The 16,874-nt window shown below is 53.5% G+C and overlaps 1 protein-coding gene and 1 long non-coding RNA gene across 11 annotated transcripts in view; one reads left to right on the top strand and one right to left on the bottom strand.

The window, feature by feature from the left end:
* ANK1 (ankyrin 1) overlaps positions 1 to 16,874 on the top strand; it is a 62,441-nt gene that overhangs the window by 22,604 nt on the left and 22,963 nt on the right. For 4 of the 10 annotated variants that reach the window (XM_084499590.1, XM_084499591.1, XM_084499587.1 and 1 more), the window contains exons 1-4: positions 2,942 to 3,098; positions 10,473 to 10,574; positions 15,428 to 15,526; positions 16,559 to 16,657. In XM_084499590.1, the coding sequence (XP_084355716.1) occupies positions 3,075 to 3,098; positions 10,473 to 10,574; positions 15,428 to 15,526; positions 16,559 to 16,657 (324 nt within the window). In that variant the 5' untranslated portion in view covers positions 2,942 to 3,074. Of the gene's footprint in view, positions 1 to 2,941; positions 3,099 to 8,305; positions 8,548 to 10,472; positions 10,575 to 12,904; positions 13,480 to 15,427; positions 15,527 to 16,558; positions 16,658 to 16,874 lie in introns of those variants that run through there. The other 6 variants (XM_084499595.1, XM_084499594.1, XM_084499592.1 and 3 more) reach the window with 5 other exon arrangements.
* Positions 7,377 to 10,460, bottom strand: LOC311424436. The gene is made up of 2 exons (XR_014686085.1): positions 8,426 to 10,460; positions 7,377 to 8,307 (listed from the first exon to the last, which is right to left on the bottom strand). It is a non-coding gene; the product is annotated as an uncharacterized lncRNA (long non-coding RNA).

Genomic DNA, 16,874 nt, shown 5'->3' with positions numbered 1-16,874 from the left:
CAATCTGGCCAATCTCAGTTCATGGTCTGAAGACAGGTAAGTGTTAAGGAATTGCCTGAGACCTTAGTCTCTTGAAGTGTTTTCATAGAAATGAAAGGAGCTTTGGGATTAAGTGCTATATGTTTATTAGAGTTGTATTCATTAATTTTCATGCTCTTCTGGGCTCTGATTTCTCAGGCAGGATTGTGCCCATACTTCTGTTTTCTCCAGAAGTGCTAGCTGTGTCGAAGATGTTACTGTTAGGTGTAACAGGCAAGGTGACAGTGACAGAATGCTAATAAAGTGAGTTGCTCAGGAGTATTAGATTTCAGAACTGATGCATGCAACTCGCCTGTCTGTGATCATAGAGGGAGAACCTCAGAAATGCCTCAGCCAAGGTGGTAACGAGTGAGGTGAGACCTTATAGATGGATCAGTGAGAAGTGGTCAGAAGAGAATGATTAATGAGGGACTGCAATTGATGTAGCAGAGTTCTAAGAGTTTTAAGTGTCTCCAAGTTTGCTTAGAGATAGAGCCTGCACCAGCTCTACAACCAGCTGAAAAAATAAATGGTTATCAGTGTATTGCACGCTTCAAGGCAAACTGCTGTGCTCTTCCCCTTCTTCAGGGCAGGGAGTGAGCAGGCATGTGCCTACCACCTCTCAGGACACTGCTCATTCCTGCTCTTTGCAATACCCTTCACCTCTAGAACTACGGAGATATGACTGGTCATGGAGTTAACCCTTGGGCTCCATACAGTTGCCTAAAGACAGGTATCTTGTGCCACACAACATGCCATCCCATGGGTCTGCTGTGGTCCTGAACGTGCCAGCCTGCGTCGATGCCCCAGACAGCCTGGGCTGCCTCTTGCTGCCTCTTCTGAGGTCTGACGCAGGTGGTGGAGGGCTGCTTGCAGGCAGAGCTCCAGGTCTCAGTGCAGCAGCAAAGCCTTTGTAGCTCAGCCAGGCTTGCCAGGGCAGTGCCTGGTGGTAGTTCATCTCTGTCCCTTAGAGAAGCTTTGGGAAAAAAAAAAAAAAAAAAATCCCTGCGAGGGGCTCTTAGATTTAGGCACTTTCCTCATTTCTCGTGGCTGCGGAGAGGCTCTGTCTCAATGTTGGGGACCTGGGGCAATTCCTTCTCAGCACCCAAAGCACCCTGTGGTTACTGTCCCTGTCCCTGCAGCACCTGCAGCTGTTCCTTGCTCTGCACACAGTCTCAGGGGCCTTGTTCCACACACAGGTGGAGAGGTCTCAGGGACTTTTGCACTGTTCTTCCCAGAAGTGTGGTATGAGGTAACCCCAGGTGGACCGAAGGACACAGGTCTCATTTCTAGGGCTTTGTCAAGTGTGCATGGCACCTGATTGCAGCAGGTCCTGCATGAATTTTGTGTTATTCTGAGCCAGCAACTCCTGGTTGGCTCAAGAGCCCTAGCTAGTAAGATTCTGTCTTCAGGGTGCAGAGGACTCGTATTTGCATTCATGATATACAGCTATGCAGGGGAAAAGAACAGCAGGATCCGAGACACTGATGATGTTGGCCTGTAGGTTCAGAGCAGCAACACTTTTTAGAGCAAATGCAGTGCCCCAGCCAGAAGTTACATTGCCCATCATTGTGATAATTAACATTTGAGCTCTACCTGAACTGGAGGTGGAGTCTGTTATAGGTCAAACACCTGAGGAATCCCAGGCTTCCAGGGAAGTACTGAATTGCACTAGACAAAGGGAAGGCGTTCTCATTGGACTGAGACAATGACTATTCGTTACTATGATGCTTCAACCTGGCCTTTGCTCAGTATAAAAATCTTAGTTTCTACATAATGCAAAGCACTTTTCTGCCCTAACAGGCTCTCTTGATCTACTTTTCCTCCTTCAGCTGGTATAAGCTTTCCCAGTGGTGGGCTGGGCTGTTTTATAGGAATTCCCTAGGGGGATGCAGTTGGCAGAGCTGGTTTTGTTCTCTCGGCAGCTGCAAGTGTCACAAGCTGTATTTATCCGTATGCTGCCCGGCCCTTCCAGGCGTGATCAGCTCATGGCCTCACTGGATGGCCCCTGTGCAGAAAGTGCTTTGGCCTTCTTGAACCTGTAATTGGCAAATAGGACCTGGTGAATGGTAGCTAGAAATAGAAACCAAGCTGTGCAGCTCCCCGGCACTGCCCCAGTGCTTTGTCAAGGCTGCCCAGTTTAGCATCTTGCCCCCAAATGGGGTGGGAAAGCACTAGCAGAAGGATGCATCCTGCCACCCAGGAGTGCCAGGTGAGCATCCTGTGGTGCTCTGTGCTGTCATCCCGAGCCTGAGCATGAGGAGAGGGTGGGAAGGGAGTGGTCTCCAGGAGGTCTGTTCCTTTGGACGATCGGTGTGACTCCCTTGCATGTCTTTCAGAGAGGGCATGCACCAACCACTGTGGACCCCTTGCCTTCTTGCTGCAAGCAAGGATCTCCTGAAGGGATGCTGGAGCAGGAGTCTGCTGCGCAGGTAGAAGGGGGGAAGGGGCGCGTTCATTATGTTGCAGTGGGCCCCAGGCCCTACAAAGGGCCTGGAGCTGCTGTCACTAGAGCTCATCTGCCACATCAGTTCCATCTCAGCGTCCCTCACTTTGGGACCTTGCCCCGGCCAAGGTCCGCAGAGACCAGTGGACTGTCCGGGCTCCACTGCTGACTGCCTCCAGCCCAGCCTGCTTCGTGCGGCACAAACCAAGAGGTGGTGTGGTTCAGGCCACAGCATCGTTTCATTTTGTGGTGTGCTTCTGAAGTTCCATCTTCCCTTGTGCTGTTTGAAGAACAGGGTTTGCGCACACGGGCTCCTCCCTGTTTACATCCCGCAGGCATGTTTATGAGGTGTGCGTGGGGCACGGCAGTGTCCAGCCTGGCAGCCCTGGCCCAGCCAGTACGTAGAGCAGCTGTAATCTCCAAGCTGCATACAGGAGACTCCCACCGTGCTGGCAGGCACGTGAGAGGGGAGATAGGGTGCAGGCCTCCTGTTGATAAAACTCTTCGGGGCTGGCTTCTCACACTTGATTTGGCTGCAGCATTCAGTGTAAGTGGGCTGATCAGACCTGCAGACCCTGGCTGTCCAGGGCAAGCTGACTGTCCTGCAGCGATGCCATGCCTGCATTACATGAGGGTGAGTACTTGGGCAGCCCTAGGCATCGTAATGGGCTCACTGGGCAGCACTAGGGGGAGAAGAATCGGGTCAGCTCTGAGTGTTTTTTTGCACAAAGGAGTTTAGATATATCCTGGTTGGGAATATGGATTTAAGTCTAGTTCAGAGAAAAAGGTTCCCAAAAGATGGCAGCCTAAATGGGCCACAGAATGGCAGAATGGTTTTGCTGCCCTTCCTAGGTAGCTGGGAGCTTGCCTAAGGTCATTCTGGGATTCAGTGGCAGAGCCTGGCATTGAATCCAGAATTCCTAGTTCCCCCTGGTGCTGTACTCACCTTGTCCTTCTCACTGCTGCTTTGCTGGGAGATGTGAAGTGCCCACTAGGGTGTTTTTTTTGTTGTTGTTGTTTTGTTTTTCCTCAGTTTTAATGGTACATGTTGATTTCTGTGTTTATCATCTTTCTTTTTTTACCCACCCGAAGCCCTGGGACAGGTGCACAGGATGACGTTTCTTTCTAGGCACAGTGCTGCACTAGCTCTGCTGAGGAGCAGGTGGCTGTGCTGCCACAGCTTTTACTCGCATGTCCTCACCAGGGATCAGCTGGCAGTGATCTACTGCCAGGCTTGTGCTTCAGGTGCTTTCCTGTTGGTGCTTTCTTCCCTGCATGGCTTCCGGAGGCTGCACCCCAAGCGCTGGCCAGGCCAGCCTGGCTGCACACTGCTAACAGTAAATCTGCAGCCATGGCACAGGGTCTGTGGTGCGATATCTCACAGCCTGCTCATCATAGCAGAAAGCCCCCTTCTCAGCACTTCTGCTCATGCAAGCAAGCAAAGCAGGTGTGGACTAGCCCTGCTGAAGCAGAGGGACAGAACGAACTAATAGAGACTGCAGAAATTAGGAGGAGTTTATACATAACACTAGCAAAGAGAAGGAATTTTCAGCACGAGGCACTGGGTCAGACCCTGATGGCATGCTCCAGCCTCCAGCCCATCTCTTCAGTGCAAGGGCACTGCCCAGAGCCCAGGGCCAGATGAGGCTGGCTCATAAGGTGTGCCTTTGTCCGTGGCTTGCATCAGATGGGCTCAAAGCATGTCCCCATGTTCCCCCTTTCACTGGCAGTGTTTGTTGTATGTACCTGCCTGAGCCATGTCATGGACCAGGAGGGCAGTGCGTTAGGAAAGTGGGAGATAAAAAGCAGTCACAGTGCTGCCACATCTCTGTCACCAGCTGTAAGCGCTGTTATGTTGTAAGAAGAGGTGTAGTTCCTGAGCAACAAGCTCTGATGTATTGTCTTCAGTCACAGTCTATGTATTTTCTGATGAGGTAAAAATAGCTTTTCTTTTTCAGGATATGCAAAGAGCAGAGGCTCCTGCTAATATAAAAGGAGTGTGACAGCTTTCCCCTGGGTGCACCTCACCCCAGCTGGTAGGAGCAGTAGCTGTGCTAGCTCTTGCCTTGCTTTGGGTCTGTGTGAGAGGGACAATGTTCTGTTCTCCAGCTCCCTGTTTGGGTATCTGGACCAGCCCCTGTTCCTCTCTCCACTCAGTGCTGCTGAACCCAGCACTTTACTTCATTGAGAAGTGGTGCTTTACAAAAGGCAGAACAAAATCTTGATGCTACTGCTTAGAAAATCCATCAGTAGTAGGTGGTAACTGACAGACAGGCTGTCACAGAGCTGCAGGCTGTAGCACCAGGGGATCCTTATCAGAAGGATCAGTCTGCCATGAAGGGGCAGCTCCCAAGTCCTTGTTCACCGCAGATTAAGCTGCTTCTGATATACACCCTCCTCCAGTCCTGAAACTATTCCAGCTTCAGCAGCTATCAAAGGGGATCTGTGAGGGGGAGGGAAGGAGCCAACGCAGATGCTGTCTGCACCTGGACATGCTCGGCAGGGACAGAACTAACCATGGCCCTGAACTGCACCACCAGTGACAGTCCAGAACATCTCTTCTGTTAAGACTGAATAAAAATGGACTTTCCAAAAGCTAGTTCGTTATGATTCTGTAAAGATGGAGGACTGTGCATAATAAATGGGCCAGGTGACTGCACCTGAAAACTTGCCTCCTCTTTACTACCTTCCAAGCTCAAACTAACAGACAAGTTGCCTCCCTTCTCCCAAACCTGTCAGGGGCCCTATTTCCTTTACTTTGTGATTTCTGCTCTGCCAGTTGTGCTGAGTTCTCTTTCAGCTCTAACAGCCCCCTCGCTGCAGGAACATGCGCAGAGTTCTTGCTTTCTGCATGGTCAGATTCTCCTGCATGCAAGATGATTGTGCCCCCACTCCTGCACTCTTGTCACTGGGGGTCTCTGCTGCCCTTACCAGTCTTTGACCTGTGATGATCTGTTGAACCGTGGTATGTGCCCTAGGGAGGCCTGGAGTATTGTGAAATCTCCACTCAAAAGAAAGGAACATGGACAAGGGGTTTACTCAGGGTTTTGCATGAAATGAGAGGAAGCTCACGTGGCAGGTGCCTTCCAGGGATGACCTCTTGGTGTCTTCACTCTCATCAGTCCTATTAAAGTCTGCAGACCTGCCCTAAATCATGTGGGCAGGGGTGAGGATGGTGAGAGTATAGGTTTTGGGCATATATCCTTTTATCTGATGAGCTTTCCCAAGGCTTTTGCTTTTCTCTTTCATCTGGGTTTGCAGTATGTGCCTGGTAGCCTCTTCTCTGCTCTTCTGGCAGCCCGCCTGAGGCTTTGCTCCAATGGCTTCTCTGGAGATGCTGTGCTCTGCTGAATGCTTTCTTCCACCCAGAAGGCAGAAACCTGACAGTAGGTTTTGTACCCACTGCAGACACCACTGGGAGTATCAAGCTTCTGTGAATGCAGATAGGGAAGAAAGTTCCTGTACAGCAGACAGTGCGGTTTCTCTTTCTGGGTATTCTGAGCTGAATCCCTGATTCAATTTTCCTGATCTTCCCTGATCTTCATAGAGAGACCGTAGGATCCATCTCTGACTGCGCTTAATATTAGCAACTGTTTTAGTTTGCAGGACTGACTCCAATCTGATGAGAAGGGCTCTAGGTTATCACCTGGAATCAGCTGGTTGAAGTCAAAGCACTTTGTTTCAGCAGGCAGGGGGAAGGGCCAGTGGATCCTAGCAGCCTCTAACTGGGCAGGGCTTCTCTTTGGGGACTGCTGGAGTCATGGGCTTGCTGGAAAGGGTGCCCAGTCCCTTTCTCTGAGCATCTTTGGCCATGTCTGCAGCCAGACATGGGCCCGAGCAGTCCCATCAATCTGCATGCACATCCTTGCAGTGAAGGGGTCCCACCTCCTCCGGAGCTACCCAGCAAGCAGCCAGCTCAGCCCCTTCCTCCTGCTGGGTGCTGAATAAACAACAAAGTATTTGCAGTCCCTGCCCAGGCTGCCTTGCCGCTCCAGCAGAAGACTTGTAAACAGGAGAGACAAGTGGGCAGACAGGGTGAAGAGTGCAGTGTAGTGGGATGCATGTGTGCCTTTCACCAGTCTGGAACAGCACGGCAACTTGCTGCTTGCCTGCTTCCTGCTGGCCCAGAAAACAGTGATAGCAGCATCAGCTTCTGAACTCGTTTGCACTTGGGAATCATCTATGTGCAGCATTTAGCAGCGTGTGCTGAGTGGGTTCCTGACAGATGTAGCCACTTTTCATGGAAGGAGGCAATGTTGAGACCCTCCCTTCCTTTATCAGCAATACGCAGAAGGAGCTGGTGGAGCTCCTCCCAGGGTGGGAGTGAGAACGATGGCACTGCCCGAAGAGATTAGAGCAGAGCTCCAACTGTGGACTGAAGACAAACAAAGCAAGATTACTGAACCTCTGACTGCAGCCCTTGAAATCCAGCCTGAACCTCTGGTTTGGCAGAACATCCACTTTGCATATTGCCTTAGGCACAGCTACAGTGGAGGGGCTTTGGTCAGGCCCAGGCTGCTGTTGGAGTGAAGAGGCACTGGGACATTGCTATGGTGGCAGTGATGTAGCACAGGGCAGGGCTTTGCAGGCAGGGAAGGCATCTGTGAATAGGGATCGAGGAAGCCTCCTGTCAGGGCCAGGGGAGAGAAAGGGAAAAGGTTGATTGTCAGGAGACAAGGGGAGCTGTTGCCTGAAAGAGAAAGGGAAGGGGAGAAGAAAAGCACAGCCCACCGCACTGTGCTTGTTTTTACTTCAGGTCTTGAACATTTTGCAAAGTCCAGATCTTTGGACTTCTGCCTCTGGGAACTGCTGTAAGCAGCATCCTGCTACTTCACAGCTTGAACATCCACAAGTCTGTGGCACACAGCACCTATGTGCGGGATTTAGCAGTTGTGAGAGAGTGCAAGAAGTGCACAATGACAAATACGTAAGTTTATTTTCTCCTCTTAGAATAACTCCTTCCTGGAAAATTGCTGGGAAAGCAAAGGTGAATGGAAAGAAACACTACAAACAACAAAAAAGGAAAACCACTGGGGGCATTCTTTGATCTGGAAGCACTTGCTGCACATGCTGGGGTACACGGATAGCAAGAGACTGTGTGTGTGCAGCAATGCGTGCACAAATACCAAGTGGGTGCATGTGGCGTGCCTGTGCTACGCTTCGTGCTCATCCGTGGATTGTGACTGTGCAGTGTGAGCGCATCTGCATTTAGGTGCATTCATGTTGTGCTGGCTGGGATGTGTGCGCATCTTTTTGATACGCACATACGCTTATGTCCAGAGGGTCTCTGCATTTCTTGCTGTCACTGCTCCTTTTTGTCAAAAAGGAGAGGGCAGTGACCCAATATATGCTTAAATTCCCTTCCTAATCTCGTGCTGTCAGGCTGGCTGTGACACCCAAAAGTAACACGAGCTGTTGTGAAATAGTTCCCCTGAGTGACGGGTAGGTAGTCACAGCGTGCACGGGGACTTCAGGAAGGCAACATGACTGCAGGTCTCTTCCCTCTGCTTTTGCTATCAGAGCTGAGCTCCCCTTTCTCTGGCTGCCTGTGCCACCCGGCTGCTGGTGTCTGGCACCCTGTAGTTCTCTGCGCTACCCTGAGCTGGTCCCAGTGAGCAGGGGGGTGTTCGCTCTGAAGCACCCAAGCCTGAGCCCATCAGGAGGGTCCCACCACCCCTCTGCTTCAGGGTGGGTGTTACCTGTGAGATGCCGGGCTCCTGGGCATGTCTGTGGGGCTGCTTGGTGTTGCCCTTCCCAAGGTGTTCTCTGCAGCTCTGACCTGCTCCCTGTGCTTGGCAGCAGGCATCTGTTTTCTGCAGGCAGCTTGCTATTAAATATCCTGTCTGACACAATAATGGAGAGAAAATGAACAAATTCCATTAGCGGCTGGCGATCCCTGCAGGGTCTGCGTTGGAGCAAGGAGTAAGATGGTATTTTTAGAGAGAATGCAATGTAACTTACTGGCTCTCTCAAAGCTGGGGAGTAGATAACCAAGGAGGGGGAGAGGGGACACCAGGCTCAGGTTTCAGCCGAGGTGCCGGACTATGGCAGCACGAAAGGGCAGGTCCCGTCCAGACGTGGCTGTGAGTATACAATGCACTTCTCCTTCGTGCACAGAGCTCTGCTTTGCTTTTTTGCCTGCTTCCTGCTTGTGGTCTCCGCTGCTGGGCGTGCTGGGGCTTTGGGAGCTCCTTTGCTGCCAGAGCCTGTCAAGTCTTACCATGTTAATCTTCGCAGCTCCATGCGTGTCCTGTGGGTGGGAGAGTCTGGCTGAGCTGTGCTTGGAACTTCCAAGGGGGTTGCTGCCGAAGGTCTGTGCTGGTGTGCCTGCAGCATAGCTGGGGTCCTGACCTGAGATGCAGAGGCTTCCAGCAGGGTCTGAAGTTGGAAAAGCTCTTTGCACTCAACCTGTTGGTTGAAGCTGTCAGTGTTTCCTCACTGGGATCCAGGCGCCAACGTGCACTTCTAAGGGCAGTGCCAGCACTGTCCTCTGCCTCTTACAGCGGATCAGCACGAACGAGCAGAGAGCACCGAGGTGCCCCGGTGTGTCTCCTGTGTGCTTGCAGCCCTCCACAGGGCTGGCAGCCCTGATGTGTATTTGAGGGCTCCTCCCAGACGGGCAGGGCTCTCCTCTGGGGTGGCAGCACACAGTGCCAGCTGGCTGAGGGCATGCCTGCTGCACGTGTTCCCCGGCACGCAGAGGCTGCACGCCAGCACAGGGCATGGCAGCGCTGCCCTCCTCCACCTGTCCCTTTGTCCTGGACAGGGCCGTGGCACTCAGCCAGCGCCTATGGGAGCCACAGCTGGGTCCTGCGTGGGGGGTCAGGACACCCTGTCTGTGGGCCTTCCTTCTTCAGGGCGTAGCAGGGCAGTGGGCCCTGCCATGGGCTGCATCTCTGGGTTGGAGGATGAGGGCAGAAAGGATGGAGGATGGCTGGAGGCAGCCAAGTGGTGCTGCTCCGGTTTCCAAGTTGGAATGGCTGAGGCTGGGAGGACAGAGGTCCTGAGCCCAGCTCCTGCACCATCCTGCCTAGGTCTGCCACCAGCGCTGTCCTCAGGCTGCGCTGCTTCCTGCGCCTGTCCCAGGAGCTCACTAACCCTGGATGCTCCTCCACAGCTGGGCTGTGGGTGCCGAAGGGTGGCTAGTTCTGGCAGGACGTATGCTCACATAGCACAGGAGGTCCCTTGGGGACTCCAGCATGAGGGGTAAGAAAGGGGCTCTGATTTTCTAACAGAGCGGAGGGCAGGGGCGTGTGTCCTGCTGCCATGCCACAGATGTCTCATGGCTCCGTGCTGCAGAGAGCCCTTTGGGCTGCACCTAGCAGGCAGTCACCAGCTCATGGTCCCAGCCACACAGAACTGTCACTGCATCTCCACCCTGTAGTTATCCAGCTTTTGGTGAGCCATCTCGTGGTCTTCATTTGCTGCCTTAACCACTAAATAGTGTTGCTAAAAGTATTGCTGCACCTTGCCGAGGTGGCTGTCTCAGTGGTGCAGGGAAGCACTACCTTGTTGCAGTTTTCATGGCTGCAGCATGTGCAGTCAGGGTCATTGTCCCCGATGACACTGTGGCTTCCCAGTGGTTTCTGGAGGACAGCAAAGGCAGGTTCACTAAAGCTGCATTCTAGTGCTTGTCCATCGCTGCTCGCTCTCAGCCAGGATACAAGCATTTGCTGGGCCAAGGGAGGCTGCCATAGTTGCAGCGGTCCCCTTACAGTGTCATCCCTGCCCTGCCAGCAGCGCTGGGATGAGCCATGGCCCCACGTGGCTCTCCTGCCCCTGCTCGAGGATGCTCTCCACCTTGAGCTCCATTTCCAGCCCTGCCCCATCCCATCAGATTTGGAGCATCTCAGCTTGTCCCAGCAGTGTCCACCTCCACCTGCCCAGCCTCTGCCTGTCCTGCCTGGTCTCTGTAGCCACATGCTCTGCAGCCAAGGGCCAAGGTGGCCCCATGCCAGTGATGGGGGAGATGAGCCCAAGCCTCATGGTTATTCTTTCTTTCCCAAAGGCCGATGCTGCGACCAGTTTCCTGAGAGCTGCAAGATCTGGGAATCTGGACAAAGCCTTGGATCACCTCAGGAATGGGGTAGATATTAACACCTGTAACCAGGTAGGTGAAACCCAAAGGGGTTCTGGTACCACCTCTCGCTCATGTGGAAACATGCCGTGCGGTGGCTCTGCCCAGCCCAGGTGACAGCCACCGCATCCCTTCCTTACTCTTCCCTGAAGGATGGGGACAGGGAGGTGCCCCGTGGCTGCCTGGTTGCTTGGCCCTGCTCTGGCAGCACCTGCCCTGATCCTGGCATGGAGCAGAGTACAAGTGGGCAGGCAGACACTGTGGCAGAGCAAGTTTAAAAACCCAAAGGAGACGGGCCTGGATCACTGGCCTCGGTTGCTGCTGTATGGCAGCTGTCCTGGGCAGGCTCTGCTTGGAAGAGGCTCCGCGCAGCCCCCAGCCTGTGGCTGCTGCTGGGCAGGGAACAGCTTTGGACCCATGGTCTCTGGGACAGGGAGAACTGCAAAAGCTGAAGACCCAGGGTGCCTGGCAGTGCTGTCTGGAGGGTAGCAAAGTGCATTGGCAGGTAGGAGAGCAGAGGCTTCTTCGGGGCCATCGGTGACTGGGACAGCTGGGAGAGGCTCAGCTGTTTGTCAGAGGGCAGAGAGAAGAGCGTAGCACCATGCAGGACTCACTCCTGGGGTTATCTCTAATGCTTGGGCTTTCAGATTCCCAGAAGCTGCAGCTGCACACAAGCAAAGGATGCTTGCAAAACTCCAGTCTCGGTGGCATGGGAGATGCTGGGCGGGTGGAGCCCCCCCCCCAGCTCAGAGCAGGGACAGCTCTGCCACAAGAAAGATCTGCAGGCTTGTACATATTTGACAGTCCAGAGGAATGGCTTGCACATAACTGACGTATCTGTGCAGCTGCCAAATGCAAGTGGCTCAGCCTGAATCAGGGTAGGTGCTGCAGGGAGACTCAGGGGGCTTGGGCCGAGCAGGGCGAGCGGACAGACAGCACTGTCAGCTACTTCCCAGAGCAGCAGTGATGCTGGGCAGGCTGCCTCAGCAGGTAGCACAAATGGACCTTCACCTGGTTCAGTATCAAGTCCCCAGGCCAAGTGTGGTTTAAAGCTATGATATGTGCACTGCAGTGGCCGGTGCAGTTACTGCAGACAGGTTGCCCCAGGAAATGTCTCTGTCTCCTTTTCTTTTCTGGCTGACAGTGGTGTGCAGAAATGCTGGGCTTCTGCAGGCCTCTGGGGCATGTTGCAGCTTGCATTCTCCTCGGCAGGGCACTAGAGGAGGCTTGGGGAAAGCTCGTGATGTCTCTCATTTTGTTCCTCAATGTGTTACCTGGATTATCGGTGGATAATCAGCATCCAGATAATCTCAAAAACTCCTAGGATTGCATGGGCATATGGGATTTAGATCAGATGGGTCTTGAATGGAAAAGAATTAGAAAACTTTCTGTTTCAGCCCTCCAAAAATGAGCTTTCCCTTGGGCTCCCATGTGTGGGCTCAAGGCTCTGACCCCACAACCGTTTTGGAGATGTATAGGGTTTGAAAAGAGGAGAGGCCAAGTGACACACTGTTCGCACAGGGCTGCAGGAACTTGGTTGGCACTCATCACTGAGCAGATATGCTCGTACCTGGCAGGATCTCCCAAGTTGCTGTGCTTCATTTGGGGATTTGGCCCGCTCATGAAACCCAGCTGCTGCTTCCTTGGGCTCTCTTGGTGCTGTGCTCCTCCCCATGAAGGACTGAGGACGTGGCCCTGTGTGCTACACTTGTTCATGCCCCATGCGTGCAAAGGCTGGAGCAGAGCTTGGCGGTAGAAATCGTCTGGCTTTGCTCAGTGGGGTACTGTGGCTGTCCAGAGGAGAGGGGCAGGAGCAGGGTGGCTGTGCGTGGCCAGGCTTACCCACACCTTCTGAGAGGGGAGCCTCCACACGCAGAGCACGCCAAGGATGTTCACTCACTACCGATGACAGCCCTAAAAGCAGAGGAAGGATTTTTACGTCCACGGCTTGGGTACTGCTAGTGCAGACAAATAGATGGGTCTAGAGAGGGCTCTGCATGGAATCAGAACAGAGACAGCCATCCACGAGCTAAAGACAATAGCTTTGAATTTCTTCCTCACCCAGAGGTCAGTCATCAGCTGCCTCCATCCGCTGGTATGAGTCCTGCTTCCAGCCAGATTTCTGCAGCTGGTGAGGTGGTTTAACACTTTGACAGAGAGCATCAGGCCGCAGCATGATGAGGTGCTTCTTTCAGTGATGCTGTCTTTGCGCGGGTTCCTGCCATCTCCCTGAGGTTAGATGGCACTTTGGGGTTTCCTTCTGAGGAATATCAGACCTGTGGGAAAGGTCCAACCTCACATGTCCTGTATAGAATAAAGAGGGATATATGTGGTCAGACCTATCCCACAGGTCCTGTATTCTTACACATGTGCAGAGACCTTGACATGCCATCTGATCTTCATTCTGCCAGTTCCGTCCTCTTCATTGTTGCCATCTGCATCAGTGCCCTCATCACCCGCCGCTCCTGTGTGCCGAACCCATGCACACTTCCCTCTCACCTGTGGAGAGCTGGAGGCTGAGGCTGAGCAGACCTTGCTGCTGCGACCCGTGCCAGCAGTGGTCAGAAGGGTGCCAGGAGGTGGTCCCTGCTGGGGTGGCCAGCCACAGTCCTGATGGGAAGCTCAGGGCAGGGCCTGCATCAGGGCCAAATTCTGAAATGAGGCACAGCAATGTGGACGACCTCGCTGGGTGCAAAGTCCCATCTCTTGCGCTTTTCTGCAGGGCTGTTTGTCGCATTGCCAGCCAGTGCCTGGGATTTCTGGGAAGCGTTTGCGGCAGAATACAGCACCTTTCAAATCAAACACAGCCCTTGGCGGTTTTGGGTCAGATGAGCTGTCAAGCTGAAGCAAATGTGCAAAACAGCCTGCATTGTTCCTGAAGCTCAAATATCAACGGGCCACTGGGAAACAGTCTTCTGTAAACATCGCGCTTAGCACTGTAAGGCCAGAGAATAATGATTCCTTGCAGGTTTTCAGCTTTCAAAAGGTTATTTAAGACTCCTTTGTGTAAAAGGACATAGGTGCTCAGGAGAGCAGCTCAGCATCCACAGTCTTGCCCTCTGTATGTTTTGTTGCATGCATGAGTGTAACAGGGAAAAAGTGCGTGTGTCTGTGGTCACTTATCCAGGTCGTGAGCTCAGGGAGGTGAGGGTGCCAGCAACCACGGGAATGGAGCTGTGCAGGTGTGTCCCAGTCAGAGAAGCTGGGCTGGACCGAGGTGACGGTCTGTGTGTAGCCAGGCCTGGCTGGGGACCGTTTCCTTTCAGTGGCCCTGTTCTGTGCGTGCTGCAGCATCCCCACTTCATTCCCCCTGGGCAGCAGGCCCCTTGTGCTTGGGGCTCCAGGGAATGCTGGAGTTGGTGTGCTGAAGAAGCCCGTGAATATGTATGTTTTTGCTGGCTGTGCAAATCAAACAAATTCGTGACACCAACTGTGATCTTGGAGGGCTGATGTCTTGAGCAAGAGGGAGGTAGAAAACCTTTTACAATATGATAACCCACTCTGGGAGCTGTTGTAAGTTTAACTGGAGTGCTGAAGGTTGAAACTGGAGCTTACCCTGGAATTTTCTGTGCCCCTACCTGCATTCAGGTGGGGATGAAGCAATTCTGTGACGTGACCTTCCAGTACTCTACAGAAGCTGAAACAGATGGTTAGGAGGTGGAGTGTTTGGGCAGGACTGTGTGCTCCCAGGGAGCTGGTGGCTCTCTGCCATGTGAGCGAGTTGCACAGGGGTGAGTAAGCATAATGCATCCATCTGGGAGAAGCAAGGCACTTTTCCCTTGTGGGGAAAAAAGTGCCATTTGAAAGTGCCTGCAAATATTTAACGTCTTTGCCAGCAAATATCCCAGCCCTTCTGTTCACATCTGGGAAGTGGAAGAGGGAGTCAGAAATAATGAAGCAGAAGCTATTTCGGCAGCCTCTGGGGTGCTGGCTCGCCTGACCCTGCCTTCTGACAGCCCAGGGATGTTCCAAGGGCATTCTCCAGCCCTGTGCTCCAGGGGTTTCATGTATAGGAAAAAGGAGAGGTAAACTGGGGCACCTGCAGAGACCTTCCCAAGAAGTCACCTGCATTGGTTGAGAGCTTCTAGGAGCAGGCAGAGCTTGAGCAGTGGCACAGCCAATGCTTCCCCTGCAGCCTTTACTACAGTTCAGTGCCAAGGGAGCAAAGCAGCCCCTATGCTGGGCATGAACAGCAGGATGGAGCCGTTGGTGGGCAGTCTGTAAAGCTAGCTGCTAGACTGGAAGCTCCTGAACTGTTATGAGTTAAATTGAGCTGCTACTTGGATAAAACCATTGGCCTAGGCAGAGCTGCTCACTGCACTTCTGTCTGTGTAAATGTTAAATGTTAAGGTTTGCACGCACACTTACACAGTGTGTGCATCCTCCTCACTCTGAGCCATACAGAGAGCTCAGCTCTGTGTTTTAGCTGTGGAAAGCATCACTGTGGGCGAGTGATCTCAAGGATGGACATCTCCGGAAAGCCACTGAAGTGGAGTCAAGAGTTGACATCAGGGATGTGTCAACTGAGACAGTGTTTGTGGGGCCACACACACCCACTGAGAGATGGGGACGTCCAGCCATAGGAAACAGTCTACAGGGGCTGCACTTCTTGCTCATGGGGAAACCTCTACATTAATCAGCAGCTCAGCAGCAGGGCTATGTGCAGTTCCCCTGGCAGCATGGAGCCGACTGTGGCTGTTGTGCTGATGCCAGTGCAGGGCTCGAGGGCAGGACAATGAGTCCTGCTCCCGGTAGCCAGAGCCCTCTCCAGCACAGGCCAAATGCTCACAGTCCAGTCTGTACAGGAGCTCAGGGCAGACGGTTCCCTGGAGAGCCTCAGCCCCACTGTGTGACTAATGCCCCTCTCCCACCTTTGCTCCCTCCAGAACGGGCTGAATGCCTTGCACCTGGCCTCCAAGGAGGGCCATGTGAAAATGGTGGTGGAGCTGCTGCACAAGGAGATCGTTCTGGAGACAACGACCAAGGTGAGGAGAATGGAGTCTGGTCACGCTGGTCACTACTCCACGGTTTGCTGTTGCTGCCAGACGCCAGTGGCAGATGGGCAGTGAGTTGTGCTGGTTGCCTTTCGCTGCTCGGAAGGCTGTGCTGGGGGCAGTGCTGCTGGGCTGGGGGGCCAGGACCTGCCTTCGCTCCCAGTGAGTGAGAGGTTCTGCCCGAGCCTCTGTCCCTTGGGGGCCACAAGGGCTACTACAAGCTCAAGAAGATAGTAACAGAAGCCACAACCTGTGCTTGTGCTGTCCTTGCCTCTCCACATTGGCTGCCCGCTTACATCAGCCCTTGCTGCCCCAGGGCAGCCCCCGTGCACTGCATAACTGGTGTGGTCTTGGTGCCATTGTAGCAAGCCTTGAGAGCTCTGGAGCTCCATGGATCATTGCCTCCCTGTATCACCATGACAAGGTGTGGCTCTCACTGTGTGACAGGTGAGACAAAGGCACAAGCAAGCTGGGCTGAAAAATGAGCAGCCTCTGGCACTGTCCAAAGGGCTCTGGGAGTGGGCCTGGCGTGCCATCTCCCCAGTGCTCTGGCAAGACTCGGGGTGTGGAGCAGAGTCTGGTATTCTGCCCCCACCACCTCAAGACACAAGTTGGAATAGCCTGTGTCTGCATTTTCTGGCCTGCATATCCCTTAGCTCTGCTGGGATGCCTTGGCTCCCAGGGCACACTCTGCAGTTTTGCCTGAAGGCTGCCAGCTCAGCTCCCCCTTCTTCCCTCCCCTACTCATCCCCTGGTGCTGGCGATTTGCAGAGCCTGACAATGCATGCAGCTTTTGCTGCCAGTAACTTCATGAGAAATGTGAGATCATTCTCTTCCCTGGCCAGCAAATATAAGTCTACAGCAGGGATGGGGCATGGAGCTCGAGCTGCATGGTCCTAACCCGGCCAGATGCTGCCAAATGGCAGCAGCCCTGTTTCCGTCTGTGTTAGTATACATGTCAGGCCCCTCTTTTCCCAAATGGGTTGTTCCAGCCCCTGAGTGCTGCCCTGTGGTGTCTTTCAGAAGGGAAACACAGCCCTGCACATTGCTGCCCTGGCTGGGCAACAGGACGTGGTCCGGGAACTGGTGAACTATGGGGCCAATGTCAACGCGCAGTCACAGGTAGAGTAACATAGGTTGGGTGGGAAAAGCCCCCAGCATGTGTGGTGGTGGTGGCCTCATGTGAGAACTGTGCCCTGCGTGGGTACTTGAGCAGCCCTTTGCAGTTTCTCTAGTCCTGTTCAGGGTCAAGGATTGCTCTGCCAAACTCACGAAGGACCACGAGGGTGTGAGTGGGTGGGGAGGCTTGAGAGAGATGGGAGATGAGTCCCTCTCTGGT

Source organism: Aythya ferina, assembly GCF_964211825.1.
Source record: "Aythya ferina genome assembly, chromosome: 27".
In the NCBI taxonomy this organism is placed as follows: domain Eukaryota; kingdom Metazoa; phylum Chordata; class Aves; order Anseriformes; family Anatidae; genus Aythya; species Aythya ferina.
The sequence above is the reverse complement of the archived record's forward strand: the minus strand, read 5'-3'. Positions and strand labels throughout refer to the sequence as shown.